The sequence below is a fragment of the Cygnus olor genome, chromosome 11 (assembly GCF_009769625.2).
Source record: "Cygnus olor isolate bCygOlo1 chromosome 11, bCygOlo1.pri.v2, whole genome shotgun sequence".
Lineage (NCBI taxonomy): Eukaryota > Metazoa > Chordata > Aves > Anseriformes > Anatidae > Cygnus > Cygnus olor.
Window position 1 is genome coordinate 3,770,051 of NC_049179.1, and position 13,696 is coordinate 3,783,746.

The 13,696-nt window shown below is 39.8% G+C and overlaps 1 protein-coding gene across 20 annotated transcripts in view; it reads left to right on the forward strand.

The window, feature by feature from the left end:
• Positions 1–13,696, forward strand: part of TCF12 (transcription factor 12) — a 162,701-nt gene that overhangs the window by 122,212 nt on the left and 26,793 nt on the right. For 16 of the 20 annotated variants that reach the window (XM_040570446.1, XM_040570443.1, XM_040570444.1 and 13 more), the window contains 4 exons: positions 9,753–9,858; positions 11,019–11,158; positions 11,490–11,634; positions 13,040–13,104. In XM_040570446.1, coding sequence (XP_040426380.1) covers positions 9,753–9,858; positions 11,019–11,158; positions 11,490–11,634; positions 13,040–13,104 — 456 coding nt within the window. Of the gene's footprint in view, positions 1–573; positions 759–1,006; positions 1,143–9,752; positions 9,859–11,018; positions 11,159–11,489; positions 11,635–13,039; positions 13,105–13,696 lie in introns of those variants that run through there. The other 4 variants (XM_040570460.1, XM_040570459.1, XM_040570461.1 and 1 more) reach the window with 4 other exon arrangements.

Below are 13,696 nucleotides of genomic sequence, written 5' to 3' on the forward strand. Positions count from 1 at the left end.
CTGTGGCCGGCGACCCCCATGGCTGCAGGTTGCTGCTCCCCTGGGCCGGCCCTGCAGGTGCGTGTGCCCTGCGGCTGGCGGCGGGGAGCTTCGCAGCCCCGGCGTGAGGGGTAAACGGGGTGGGGCTGGAGCCTTTCTCGTCCCGGAGCAGAGCCTGCGCCGGCCTTGTTGGGTGTAGGAGCAGGGCGGCAGGAAGCGCTCGTTAAGAGCTAAGGGCCAGTAACGCCGCCGTTCGGCGAAGGAAGCCAAAAAGCCCTGTCGGGCAGGGATGAGGGACTGTTGTGCCGGGAGCGAAGCGGGGCCGCTCCGTTGCACAGTTTCCCCTACTTGTGACACGACCCAAAGTTTTCCGTCCGCTTTCCCCCTTCCTTCCCCCCGCGGGCACGGCGCCGGCCGTCCTCTCAGCAGCGGCAGCCCGCGGCCGCGTCCCCGCCGCCCGGCGCTGCCCGGGCCGCGCCTGAAGCGACGGGCGGCGGGGCCCGGCGGGGGCTCGGCGGGGCTGGGGGCAGGCTGCGGCCGCCCCCCCGCGGGCCGGGCGCGATGGTTCGGCCCTGCTTTGCATGCGCCGCCTCGCAGCGGCTCCACGTGCGCGGCGGAGGGGAGCCGCGGGCGGGCGGCGGGCGGATGCGGCGGCGGCAGGCGGGAGGCGGCGCACTTGGGCTGCAGCCCGGCGTCGCGCCAGCCTCGCCATGTACTGCGCCTACCCCGTGCCGGGCGTGGGCAGCAGCTCCCTCATGTACTACTACAACGGGAAGACGGTAAGGCGCCCGCCTTTGTTCCTGCTGCCCGCTCCGTTCCCTGGCCGGGCAGCCGCGGTTGGGCGGGGAGGGGGAGGCGGCCCGGGGGGCGCCGCCTCAGGACTGGGAGCCGGGAGCCGCGGTCGGGCCCGGGCTCGGAGGCGCCCCCGGCCCCTCAGGGCGGCTCCGGGCCCCTGGTGCCGGCGCCCGGAGGCTGGGAATCTCCCTTCGCCCCCAGGGATGAGCGCTGAAGGGGGGCGATTCTCGCAGCCCGCCGGGCCGGCCGCGGCTCGGCATGGGGCGAGAACAGCAGAGTGAAGAGGATAAGGGGAGCTGCTGCCAGTCACCTCATGTTTTTATTAACTCGTCTCTCTCCTCTCGCGGGCCGCCGAGAGCTTTGTCTTCGTTAGTAAACTTTTTGCCCGGGTTTTTGTTCAACGCTAATTAAGCTGGGGATGTTTCTGTTCGTTAAAGCTGCAGCGTGTGAGCTGCTCGGGGAACCGTGAGGGTACCCGAGGGGAGATGAGAGGGCTGAGGCAAATTGCACGGTCTCTATTTCATTTCCTTTGGTATAAACGCCAGCTGTCTTTCAAATATAAAATTATTTTTCTTTCATGTCTGCTCCGAACCTAAAACGGTCTGTTTGAAGTTTTATGTGAAGATATATATAAGGCTTAAGTAAAATTAACTGTACAATACCCCTGAAGCAAAGGGAATATAACTTGCGTGGAGTTTTGATTTTATTCTTTCTAGAGCACAGATCACTCTATTACAACATTTCTCTTTGTTCTTGTAGCAGGAAAAAAGGCTTTGATCTTATTAAGTATTTCCAGGCATATAGTAGATGGAAGTGCTGGTACTGTAGGAGAGCATGGCTTGAAAATTGATAGCATGTGTCTGTTACGGGTCAGAGGTGACCTTTATGAGCTTGAAGAGTTAGTAAATAGATGACAAATCATATGATGATCCTATATCATGTTGCCCAAGGTTTTATTTAATTTTTTTTTAACTTCTCGCTGGCTTTTAGTGTTCTCTTTCCCAGGAATCCTGCAAGTTGGAACAAATTATTAATTTAAGTATATGGAAGGAGGATATATGAAGCTGAGGGGAGATTTGTGTGTGTTTGTTTTTTTAAGCACACAGTGTACACGCCAAATCTTTATATGAAACTTTCTTTAATGGAAATACTATATAACTTAATTTTTATGTCTTACTGCTTTCGATTATATTGTTTGGTCAGTTAGTAGTTGATATTATGCGTCTCGTTGCTTGAGGTTTTGAGATTATTTGAATTACTCGATTTTGGGTACTGACATTCCTTGGTACCTACTGATGTGTACAAAATCTGATTCACTTACAGGCAAAACAAGTGGGAAATGATGTGTTAAAAATACGTGGTGTGTTTATACTTCTTACTGAATGTTTTGTTCCTTTAAAACTTTTTTAATTTGTAAGACAGAAGAAAGCCTAATATTAAACAACAGAATAACTACTTAAGCACCACAATAGATGTTGTGCACTGGCACATAAATAAACTTAAATTTTAAAAATTAAGTCTGATTAAAAAAAAAACGCTATTAGGAGAAGTTCTTTTTTTTTGTAATTTCTGTATGTTTTAGGAGGGACACTTGAAAGTGAGAAGTCATGTTTTAATGGAAATGCCTCATCAAGGAGTAAAATCTTACTGTTATGTGTAACAGAAGTTATTAAAAATATGTTTCAAGAATCCTCACCAATTTAAAAAGAAAAAAAAACCCTTAATCTGTTTCATAAAGGAAAATGAAGTACTTGTACTGAAATAGAAAATTCAACCCGATGTTTCTTTTTTTGTTTTCTCATCCTCCTTCACCTGTTGATATATAGAAAATATTTGTAGTTTATGGAAGGTTTATACAATTTTATTATGGAGCTTTGACAAATTTTGAAAATTGTGACAAAAATCACATTTATCTGTTCTTTGCTTTCACCTTTTCTCCACTTTCATTTCCACAAGAGCTGTGCTGTAGACAAGAAAACAAATTATCCAACCCTAATTTAAAAAAAAAATAAAATAACAGCACAAATCTAAATGATTCTTTTTTCAAGTTTGAATAGTAAGTGAAATAATTAAGGAAACTTCATTAAGTGATCATCTTTGTTTAAATTTTATAAAATGAAATGGCATCAAGATATTTAATATAAATTTTATATCTTGATTGCTCATAAAGAATATAGACTGAAATACAAGTTTTTCCAATTTTTTCAGTTCACCTACAAGTTTAGAAAGAAATCGGTTATTTTCTAAATGTCCTTTTTTCAGGGATCTGATGATCATACTCTGTAATTATTTCAAAATAGATTGCGCTAATATTAGTTATCACCAAAATAAATCAATTTAAGATACAGTATTACTTATGTTTTATATCATCTATGAGTATTTCACATGAGAATAAATCTGAGTATTACACATCACTGTTGTATTCTGCACGTTGTACAGGTTAATATGATACACCAGTCTATGGATGTTTTATTGTTGAGTAAACATCGCTTTTTCTCAGCATAAGCTGAGATTTCAATGATCCCTTTACGAAGATGGAGTTACTGCATCTTTCGCAGTGAATTTTTGCAATACCTATGAAAAAGTGCAGAAAAAAATCACAAGATGCAACTTTTTAATATATGTAATGCTTTGTGATTGTTTTTTGTAAGCTAGCTTGTGTATTGAAAATTTTGAGAGCAAAAGGTTATTTATAAACATGTCTGTGTATATACATGTATGTGACATGTAGATATGGACAAATACAGGTGCGAGTATGTGGACGTGTATTGAGTACTTTTTAGTGAAGAAGCTGTCTTGTAGCCATTGCTGTCAGAGTTATAACATCAAGAAAAGTATTTAATAATTTGGAAAATGCTTAGGTGACATGACAGCATGCTTCTCTGTTGCTGTAATGCAATAAGTAACGTACCATGTCTTTTAACAGCTATGGAAAATGTTTTTGGTTTGTAAATTTTTGAGTGACCAGGTGCGAAGAATTATTATTCAATTCTGCTTTTATTAGTATTGGGCCAGTTAGTATACAGGGAGAAAAGTACAATTAAATCTGTTCTGTGCCATATGCTGCCCACAGCAACTTAGACAAGGTCAAAGCTAACATTTGTAAGTCAGGATAAATAGAAGATCATCTGGAAAATCTCTAGGGGTACGCTGCTATGGACATTGAATAAAGAGAGGTAGGAAACGCTGGTCAGCTGGATTTCTTCTGTTCCTCACCCTTCCCTTTTCCCCTCCCCTCCCCACCCCTCCAAAAATGTACCACGAGTTCAGCGCATCAGCCCGAGAGTTTTCTCTGCTCCGCTCCGCTGGGTTAAACTGCCAACTTACTGAGCAGTGGTCCCCTGCCAGAAGGGGGTCTTGTCTGCAGCAAGCCTTATCGATGCTGTGGAGCATAGGTTGTGTCCATTTCCTTAGGCCAATGAAAGCAGCTAGGGATGGGCTCAGGTGCTGGGTTGGACGGTTCTATTTTTCTCAAAATGTGAGCACACCCATTTGTTCCATGGCTTTGCTTTCAGAAATGACATTCATGTTGAGGTCCATTTGTAGAAATGCAGCAGTCTGTCACAAGTCCAGAAACTGAGAGTACTAGCGAGTTCCGGGAAAAAATCATCAAATACAAAAGATACGATTGTATCTCTACTGCCGTATCTTCCTGTGGTCACTGGTGGTGAGGGGGATTCCTAGCACAGCTACAAAAGCTTTCTGAAATACACGGAACAGGTTAAGAAACAGGCTATTTGTTTTAACTTTTGTTTTGTTTTGTTTCTTTGAAAATCTGTTTTTAATAGGAATTTTTGAAGGCTTAGTTGTATGCATTCTTTAGTAAAAGTGTAGTTAGGAAAGTGTGGGGAAGAGGTCTTTGCTGTTCTAGTAAATGGAAAAGGAATCTTCAAGCATTACACACACATTTATTTTTGTTGTTCCTGTCGCCTTAAGTTTTTTTCCTCCCCCTGTCCTCACACTACAATTTAAAAAATAAAAGAACAAACCAAAACGTTTCTGTATCCTGACTTTGGGATTTTGGGTAAGTTGGCCTATTACATTTTAACATGACTTCAAAATTATCATTTGCTGGGGAAGAAGCTAGGAAGCCTGTGTCATTGCAGTAGGATTCTGCATTTCAAAAATACCCAAATAGGCATGTATAGCACGCCTAAACTGCGTAAACATTTATTTAAGATGGAATTCAGTTTAGCTGCTTCAAGGAGTTTGAATTTTATACCATCCTTAAAAATTACGGTTGGATTTGCAGGCGAGACAGATGCTCTGTTCTCTTTGAGGACTGTTTTATTTTCTTTCTGGGTGGTGAGAAGAGGTTTTAAAATATATGAGCCTTTACACCTGGTATTGGAAACAAAAAGTAGGATTTAGGATGTGGTGTACTGATCTTGTTTGTGTATTAGAGCTCTTCTCCATTTTATCATCTTGCTTAAATATCAACTAAAAAATTCAGCTGTGCTTTTAGCAATTTCTGTCTCGCTGTAAAATAGTGAAGGGAAAAGTAGTTGCTGTTCTACATTCCTAAAGTTTTAGTACGTGGTTCTGTCAGAAATATAATAAACAAGAAAACAAGTCTCCTTTTTTCCCAGAGCTGCCTTTCAGCAGAATTAGCTTTTGTGGCAAAACCTGCAGATGATACACTGTAAAATTTTGCCACATGTACAAATCATTCATCTGCACGCACTTGCTTAGTGCATGACTGATGCTGATGGAATGTAGCTGGGCTAGTTAGCGGAGTTTACAAGTTACAGAGAAGGTTATCCATTTCTACTGGATTCAAAGATTGTCTCTCCTGCAGCTTCCTAAATATCTCCCAGGACTTCCAAGAATTGTTAATAAATAGAATTAAATGAGTAACATAATTTGTAATTTCGTAAATAGTAAGCATCATGGGAGACTTGGTCCTGAGATAGCATGAGGTCATCAGAAGTAAGCTTTGATTGCTTTGTTGCTATTTTTTAATCTGCTTTTAACATTAATATTAAACATTGATAAATATTTAAGAATTTGAAACAGATTAAGGGAGAATTGCCTGAGAAGAAGTATGCCAACAGGAAGACTCTAAGTGTTGTATTTGTTAAATGCATTTATAGAACGAGACTTGGAAGCTTTACTTAGAGTAAAATTTGCTAACCCCAAATTTTCAAGTTAATGTTTGTTTACTGGCACTTGTAAATAGAAGCACGTTGTGTAATCCTTTGACTTCTCTTAGATGTATTAGGTTGGGGATAAGTTCTATGGCAGTGTTCATTGAATATGTTGAGAACAAAGGCAGATTTGAGAACTGGACAGTGCATATGCTTTGCCTAAACTGCTGTTGTACAGATCCAGCCTGCTCAGCTCTATGTTCTGGAAGTCAGCTCCCCACCCTCAAAAAAATCTTTGTCGTCATCCTGCGTTTCCCACTGGAGAAATGCAAAACAGTGTCGGGTGCGGAAGAGACAGAAGTGGGTCTATGATTTGATGTTCTTTGCAGCTTATTTGTCCTACTTCCCTCTGCGGAGGCCATCCAGCCTCCAGAAGTACTGCGCTGTTAGGATTAATGTGTATTCTAGCACAGCTCCAAAAAGAGTTGAGTCCTCCACTTGATAAGTCATTTAAAAAACTCTTCTTGGCATGTGTTTATTGGAAGGGAATTTCCCATTCATAATCAAGAGCGTTGTGCTTGTCAGTCGAGAGGCACATCCTGTGCCTTCTGGTGTAGTGCATTTAAGGGGATTAGAAGGTGGGTTCTTCTCCTACCTGCTGGGGAGCGCCGGCTTCCAAGGAGACGGGCTGACCTTTTAACAGTATTCCTTGTCTTTGGGGGAATGTCAGCCAGGAAAAACTGGCTTGATGCCTCCTGGATGTCACTGTTATCAGTTTAATAGCTAGAAGAGGCTGTCTTGAGCAGCCGTGTCATATTTATAACTGCCTTACTCAGCTGTCGCAGAAGAGAAGCCCTTTAAGTAGGGCACAGGCTGCCTCGCTGCAGAGCAGCTCGCCAGGCCTCCGGCAGGCTGTGTTCTGCTGGACTGGTCCTAATGCAAGTGGGGCTTTGGGAGTCAGCGAGCTGGTCAACCTAATACATCGCTTCCCAACTTAGGATGGCATTTTTTTATCATCAACTTTTTGTTTTTTTTTTTTTAAAAAAAAAAGTTATTTTGCATCTGATGGACTTCAGGTTAATCTTAGTAAATCCTCTCCTTTGCTTTTAAATTTTGTTTGTAGTAACACAACATAAAAAATTATGATTAGGTCATTAACCAGAAAAAAACCTGGTGCTCATCTGCAGGTGATCAGATGACATCAGAGGCCTGGTTTTAATTTGTGGGTAGTTCTGATTGTAACTAAAAGAGACTTGCTCCTTTTGTGGAATTGGCTGGCTATTTCCCCACATCTGGAGTTAATGAAGTCTTTGAGACCACATCAGTTGTGTTTTGCCGCAAGAGCTCTTTGATCTGAAAGATCTAGACTGGCACAAGTGCAGCTTCATAACATAGCAGCTATGTTTTTGCAATCTATAGTTAAGATACCAAAACAAGCAGAAACTCTATAAAAGTTGTGTGTCTCTGCGAGGACTTTCATGTAGCTGTTTGAAAGGGCTTCTCTTACTTTGACACAATTCATAACATTTTTGTTATGTTAATGGCTTGTACATACATATCTGTAAATGATACGTTTGTACAAGGTTTTCAGCTCAATTTGCCTTTTGAGGTGGTGTTTGATCAGTTTTTGGAAATCAAATTAATGTAAAATGTTAAAAATTCAGTCTGAAGCTTATGTTTACAAATCTCATTGATACCATGGTTTAAAAGTATAATTCATAATTGTAGATTATTTCACATTTATCAGTGTACATCTTCTTGTCAGTGCTAAATGTCATAAAGCTTTGTTTCTACTGCTGTCCTGTGACAGTGATAGATTTTCCATCAGCTATAGCATATGCTGCGTTATTCTGCACAGCAGAACTTGTAAATTAAGCCCAATTTTGCCTAATATGTTTGCAGTCTTACGACTGTGAGTATTTACAATTTGACAGAGTGACATTTCTGTTAAAATATGTCAGAGGCAGGGAATATACATGCATTCATCATATATAGTAAATACATATGTACTGCTAACGTTGCTTATAACGTATTGTCATTCTGTCACTCAGGTTTGATGAGCATCTCTATTTTACGCTTATTCGAGAAATCTAAAATTTGCAAGTAAAATATTGAACAAAAGCTCCTCGGAAAGGCTTTCTTTCCTAAAATAGCTTTTTTTTCCTCTATTTTGATTCAAAATTCAAATTTAAAAACAAACATGCAGCTCAAAGTCCCAAGTTTTGCACTTGACTCCTTTTTATCAGGTCTCTTGTTACCTGCTGGTTTCACTGCATGGTTTGTATCGGCAAATGTGCCCTAGCTTAGTTCTCTGTGCCCTTGCGCTGATGCCATCATACTGCAGCTTGATGGGTTTTATTGAAATTCTGTTGATGTAAAACGAGAGTGGTAAAGCAGCCCCCTAATATAAAGGAGTGCTGTCTGCAGGCACATGCCCAACCATTTGGTCTGACAACAGCAGGCTAGGAAAGCATTTGGGAGTAGGGAGGAGGGGTATTGGTATGCAAATGAAGGCAGGGACTTGCCCACTTCACTTTCTAAATATCCGTATCAGAACATTCACCCTTCCAGAGAACAATAGTTCTCTTTTAGCAGACTTAGCTTTTTTGTTGGCTGGCTTGTTTTTCCTATCCCTTCTCTTGCTTGGTAAACACCGTGTACCACAAAGAAAGGAGAGAGGTGAATGTTGTAGATGCATACGTAGGCCTGTATTTGCATAGGAATGGATAAAAATGTGCACTGCTGAGTTTTAGGGCACAGCGCGCTATCTGGGTTTTGAAGTTTTAAAATTATTCTTAATAAAATGTGTTTATTTTATCTGAAGCATTGTGTTTACAAGTAAGGTGAACGATTTACAAATAGAAGTCCTGCATTTTTTACTTTGTAGCAAAAAATGATCAGGGTTCCATGTTGCACTTGGATGTTCTTTGCTATCACGTTTATTAATTTGCCCTTTTTGAATAAATCTTTTCAGCTTATGCTAGTCATATTGCAGTATTTGGTATATTGACCAAATTACTGTTACGGAGAAGTAGCATTGCTTAGAAAAAACAGGATTGTGGGTAGAGTACTTGAGACTGAATGCCGGCTTTGTTGATTAGAATTACTTAGTCCTGAATATGCTTTACACGCGCGTGCACACATACATATATTTAGAGTCACTACAGTGGAAACTTCTAACCGTTATGCTTATTTGGCTTCTTAAGATTTTTGATTTGTTAAGAAAATTGTTTGCAGGTCGAGATTAGTCATTCCAGTGTGTTACACTGAAAAAAGAACGACACTGGCTTTCTTTAATGCTAGGCCAGTGTGAAAGAAGAACTAGCTCGGTGTTGCAGTTTGAAGATTATTCTGCAAGTCTTGCCTTACGTTTATTTTTGATGACTTTACAAAGGAGTGCAAGTTTTTGAATGGTTGGTAAAACAGTTGTGTTAAAAGTCCTTCCATTTGTCACTGGATGTTCTTTTTCTTTCTGATTGTTGGGATGCCAACTAGTTAAATATTCAAACAGGCATTGAGTAGTTTTAAAGTAAATTTGTTTGGGGCCCAGTTGTTTTATCTTGGTGCTTTTTTTCTTTTTTTTTTTTTAATCTTGAGCAACAAGTCTGTGCGAGTCATGCACTTAGAAAGCAAAATCAGCATTCAAGCTTTTATCAGGCCACCTGGCTGAGTTGGCACACCAGAAAGCGTGTTGTTGGGATCATTCTACTGTAGTTCCACTGTACTGTGGCAACTTGCTAAAAAGCAAATAAAACAAGGGCAACAAATGCTGCAGCTTGCTACACTGTTCTTTTTTTTATTTAGTTTTCTGCGTGTGTATGCTGTTCTGGGTTTCTTGATGCATGACACCCGAATATTACTGAAGTGCTTTTATTGTTTTCCAATATTTAGGTGTATGCACCATCCCCAAGTTCTGATGATTTCAACAGAGAATCTCCAAGTTACCCGTCTCCTAAGCCACCAAGCAGTATGTTTGCTAGCACTTTCTTTATGCAAGGTAAGTAAAAAGATTTAAGTATATGGGTGAGGTATAACTTGTCCTTTAGGCAGAAATTTGAAGTTAGCCACTGTTACACAGAATGAGTGGGGAAACTTAAAGGTGATACACTGTTCTAGATCTTACAGCTAAGTTTTATATACTTCTAAAACAGTTAGATGAAGGGAGCTGTCTGTTGATTTAAAGTTTTTCTCATGACATTAATTGCTGACTGAAATTTAAGGGGATTATACACCAGGCCAGATGGACAGAATCCCCCATCCTTTGATTTGTAGGGGCTTCAGAGCAGCACACTGGAGTGATAGAGAAAAATGAGGTGAGGGCTTCTTGACTATTCCGGAATTTGACTGTAGAATATCAGCTAACAGTCCAACTGCTCAAATGCTTGTGTATCCAGCATGCAAAAAAAAAAAAGGGGGGGGGGGAGGCCGGGGATTGAATTGAACAAAATGAGAGCAGAATTCATTTCCTTGGCCTCACGTCATACAAGTAGCTCATGCTGTAGTCTGATGGGGTTTTGGAGCATATTGAAAGCATGGCCTCTAAGTACAGGAATTTACAGAGCACTTCAGTTTGTACTGCAGAAGGAAAGCTGCATTGATATGACTGGGTTTAAGGCTTACGTAATGTAGTAATTTCAGTTGCTTAAATCTGCTATTATGAAATGTTTTCATATTTTTATGGTACTAAGGTATTTTAGACTATAAATTACTTGTTTTAGATTAATAGATGTTTTGCACTGTATGTTTATGATGAGCTCTGCTTAGCCAAACTTCTCTCCCTTCCACCCCCTTTTTATTATTTCTTCTAGTCTGGAATTTTTATCAACACTCTTGATATAAATCTGGCCCTACTGAAGGTCTGTGTAATTAGCAGAAGTACTTGGTATTTTCTCAGCTGTGGTTGGATTGCATTTCAGCTATAAAGCCTCTGCTGGCTTTTTGTTTTGTTTTTTATAAATATAGCAACAGTGTGGCGATAGAAAAATAGGAGACACAGTATAAACTAGCCACCATTTTCCTGCTGATGTTCGTCTGAGTATTCTTTTAAAATAATTTTGTAAAAGAAAGTAGAATTCAATACCCCTCTTCATGAAATGTGTTCTTTTTTTCTTTGTTATTAAATATGTGTGTATGTATTAAAAAAAAAAAAAAAAAAAGATGGGACCCACAACTCTTCTGACCTCTGGAGTTCATCCAATGGCATGAGCCAGCCTGGCTACGGTGGAATGCTGGGAGGCTCCTCGTCCCACATGTCCCAGTCCAGCAGTTATGGCAGCCTGCACACACATGACCGTTTGGTAAGTTATGCAGTGTGGGATAATGTAGTTGTGCTTGTATATGGAGATCTCATTTACAGGAATTTGTTTTTTGTTTGCTCCTCATGTATATCAGTTAAAAACTTGGTTGTCAGAAAGAAAAGTCATTTTTCTGACTTACTATGCCAGAATAATGTTCTTTTATGTATGTTTGTTGTATAAGTAAAAGTTGTGTCTATATAGTGGTCTGTTCAGAGGATGGATAAGTCCCTTTCTTTAATAAAGAGCTGGCTGTTTTGTATTTAGTATCTTAAAATATCAACATTTATCTGAAGACGACTTAATGTCTTATGTCCGTTTCTCTTTTCTCTAGAGCTATCCCCCGCATTCAGTCTCACCTACAGATATAAATGCCAGTCTTCCTCCAATGTCTAGCTTCCATCGTGGCAGTACCAGCAGTTCACCTTATGTAGCTGCCTCACACACTCCACCTGTCAATGGATCAGATAATATTCTGGGTAAAAAATTCTTCCTGCATTGTTCTTCCTGCTTTTTTTTTTAATTTACAAGAAAATGAAATTTAGGACTGCAACATGCACAAAGTTAATAAATTATGTTCATATAAGTAGTACTGGTGTTACAGTTTTCAGAGCTGCCATTTCCCCAATGTAGTGTGCTGGAAAAAGGCAGGAAGACTCTTTCTTTGGGCTTCAGGGAGCTTTATAAACCGTATCATAAATACCTCCCTTAACTGATTTGGAGATTACTGAGTAGCCAGTATGGTGGCTGGTTTAACCTCTTCCGTGCTTGCCTAGAAAGCACGAAATATAGTAGGATGATCTGTTCCTTGTACTTACTTAAATATGACATGTTTTGATGTCTTTCCTTCCTCATCCTTTTGATCAGCTTGGGAAGAGTTAGCAGAAATGAAATATGCCTCCTGTATTCACAGTGTGCCTTTTTTTCTTTTCTCTTTTTTTCTCCTGAAGATTGTAGATGTAATGATGCACTACATCTATTTAGATACAGATGTAGAAATTAAATGGTTGTAGGTGACCTTTTTCAGTTTGATGGGATTTGCACTAGGCTTCATTTAAACTAAGCAGAATTTAGTTAGAGTGACTGTATTGGCTTGGATTTGGGAATACGTTTTAAATGGCAAGTGTTGGATGATTTGGATTTCTGGTTTGAATGGTTCACATTCACATCAAATACAGTTTTTTGACATTAGAAATTGATTATTGCAGAAAGGAGATTCACTTTAAAGGGTCTATCTTATACAGTAAGTGAGATTTCAAAGGATTTAGGTCCTTCCTGTGTTTATAATGGTTAGGTCTTCAGACATTCTCTTGTTTTGGTGTTTGGAGCGAAAGGGCACATCAAGCTGCTGACGTGCAACTAATGACAGGAGTGGCAGAAGCTTGGTGGTTAAGATCTTTTCAGGGATTTTCTAAAATAAACATGAGAGTATAATATAGCGAACTAGAACAGGGGAACAAGGAGATGTGCAAGGAGCTATTCAATGCATTCAGCTTCTAGAGTTAATGAAATGTGCAGCACTTCAGTGATAGCAGTTTAGGAATAAGCTACAATGATATAATTAGTATTTCTGTTTTCTCTTCACATTTCATTGAAATCAGTCTGTGATCTTAGACAGCAATTTTGGTCTTTTTTCTAACTACGTATACTTGTTGGTCCTTAAGTTATTATGGTGATATTGTGTTTGACTTTTGAGAGGAGAGCATATATATTTAATTGTTTTAATGAAATTTTTAAGTACAATGAGAACTGGTTCTATTCACACTGACTTCCTCAGAATCTCCATTTAAACAGTGGTTGCTCAACTGTATGTGATGAATAAAATAAGAAGGAAATAGATTTTCAGCTTGAAAAATAAGTGTTGGTTTGCTTTCCATGTTACAGGAAACAGAGGAAATGGTGCTGGAAGCTCACAGACAGGTGATGCGCTTGGAAAGGCATTGGCATCTGTGAGTAAAAGTTAAATATTCAGATCTTAAATGATGTGTTTTGATCATAGCTTCCATTATTTGTGTTCATTTTGTATTATCAAATGGGCGGGGGGGTCATGTGTGAAGATAATGTTCTATGCTATATACGAGATAATCATCCACAAGAAGGCAAATGAAAAACGATGCTTTTATTTGTAGAAGACGAGTTTTGACTTATTTTTAAACAGCATTTGTCCTAGATTTTTTGGTCTTCTGAAAAAAGAAAGTTGTTTATACAAAGTAAAAGATAATCATAAAAAAGTTTAGATTTCAATTTTCTTTTCTATAGAGTTCTAGTTAGTCATATATTTCTAACGTTACTCTTACAGCACATCTTGCCTCAAGGTTCAAAATACATTCTCAGTGGCCTTATAAACCTGAGAGGTTTTGAATGCTGTCTTGTATAACTATAACTTATGGAACAGGCTTTAAAATGCTGTATGTGCATAAAGTTTGAATTTTAACCCTTGCTGGAGTCATGTAAAACATTGCAAGTGTCTCCAGTCTGCTAACAATGTAATGCTATGTTTACATATGCATGTTTACAGTGATTATTTCTGTATTAATACAG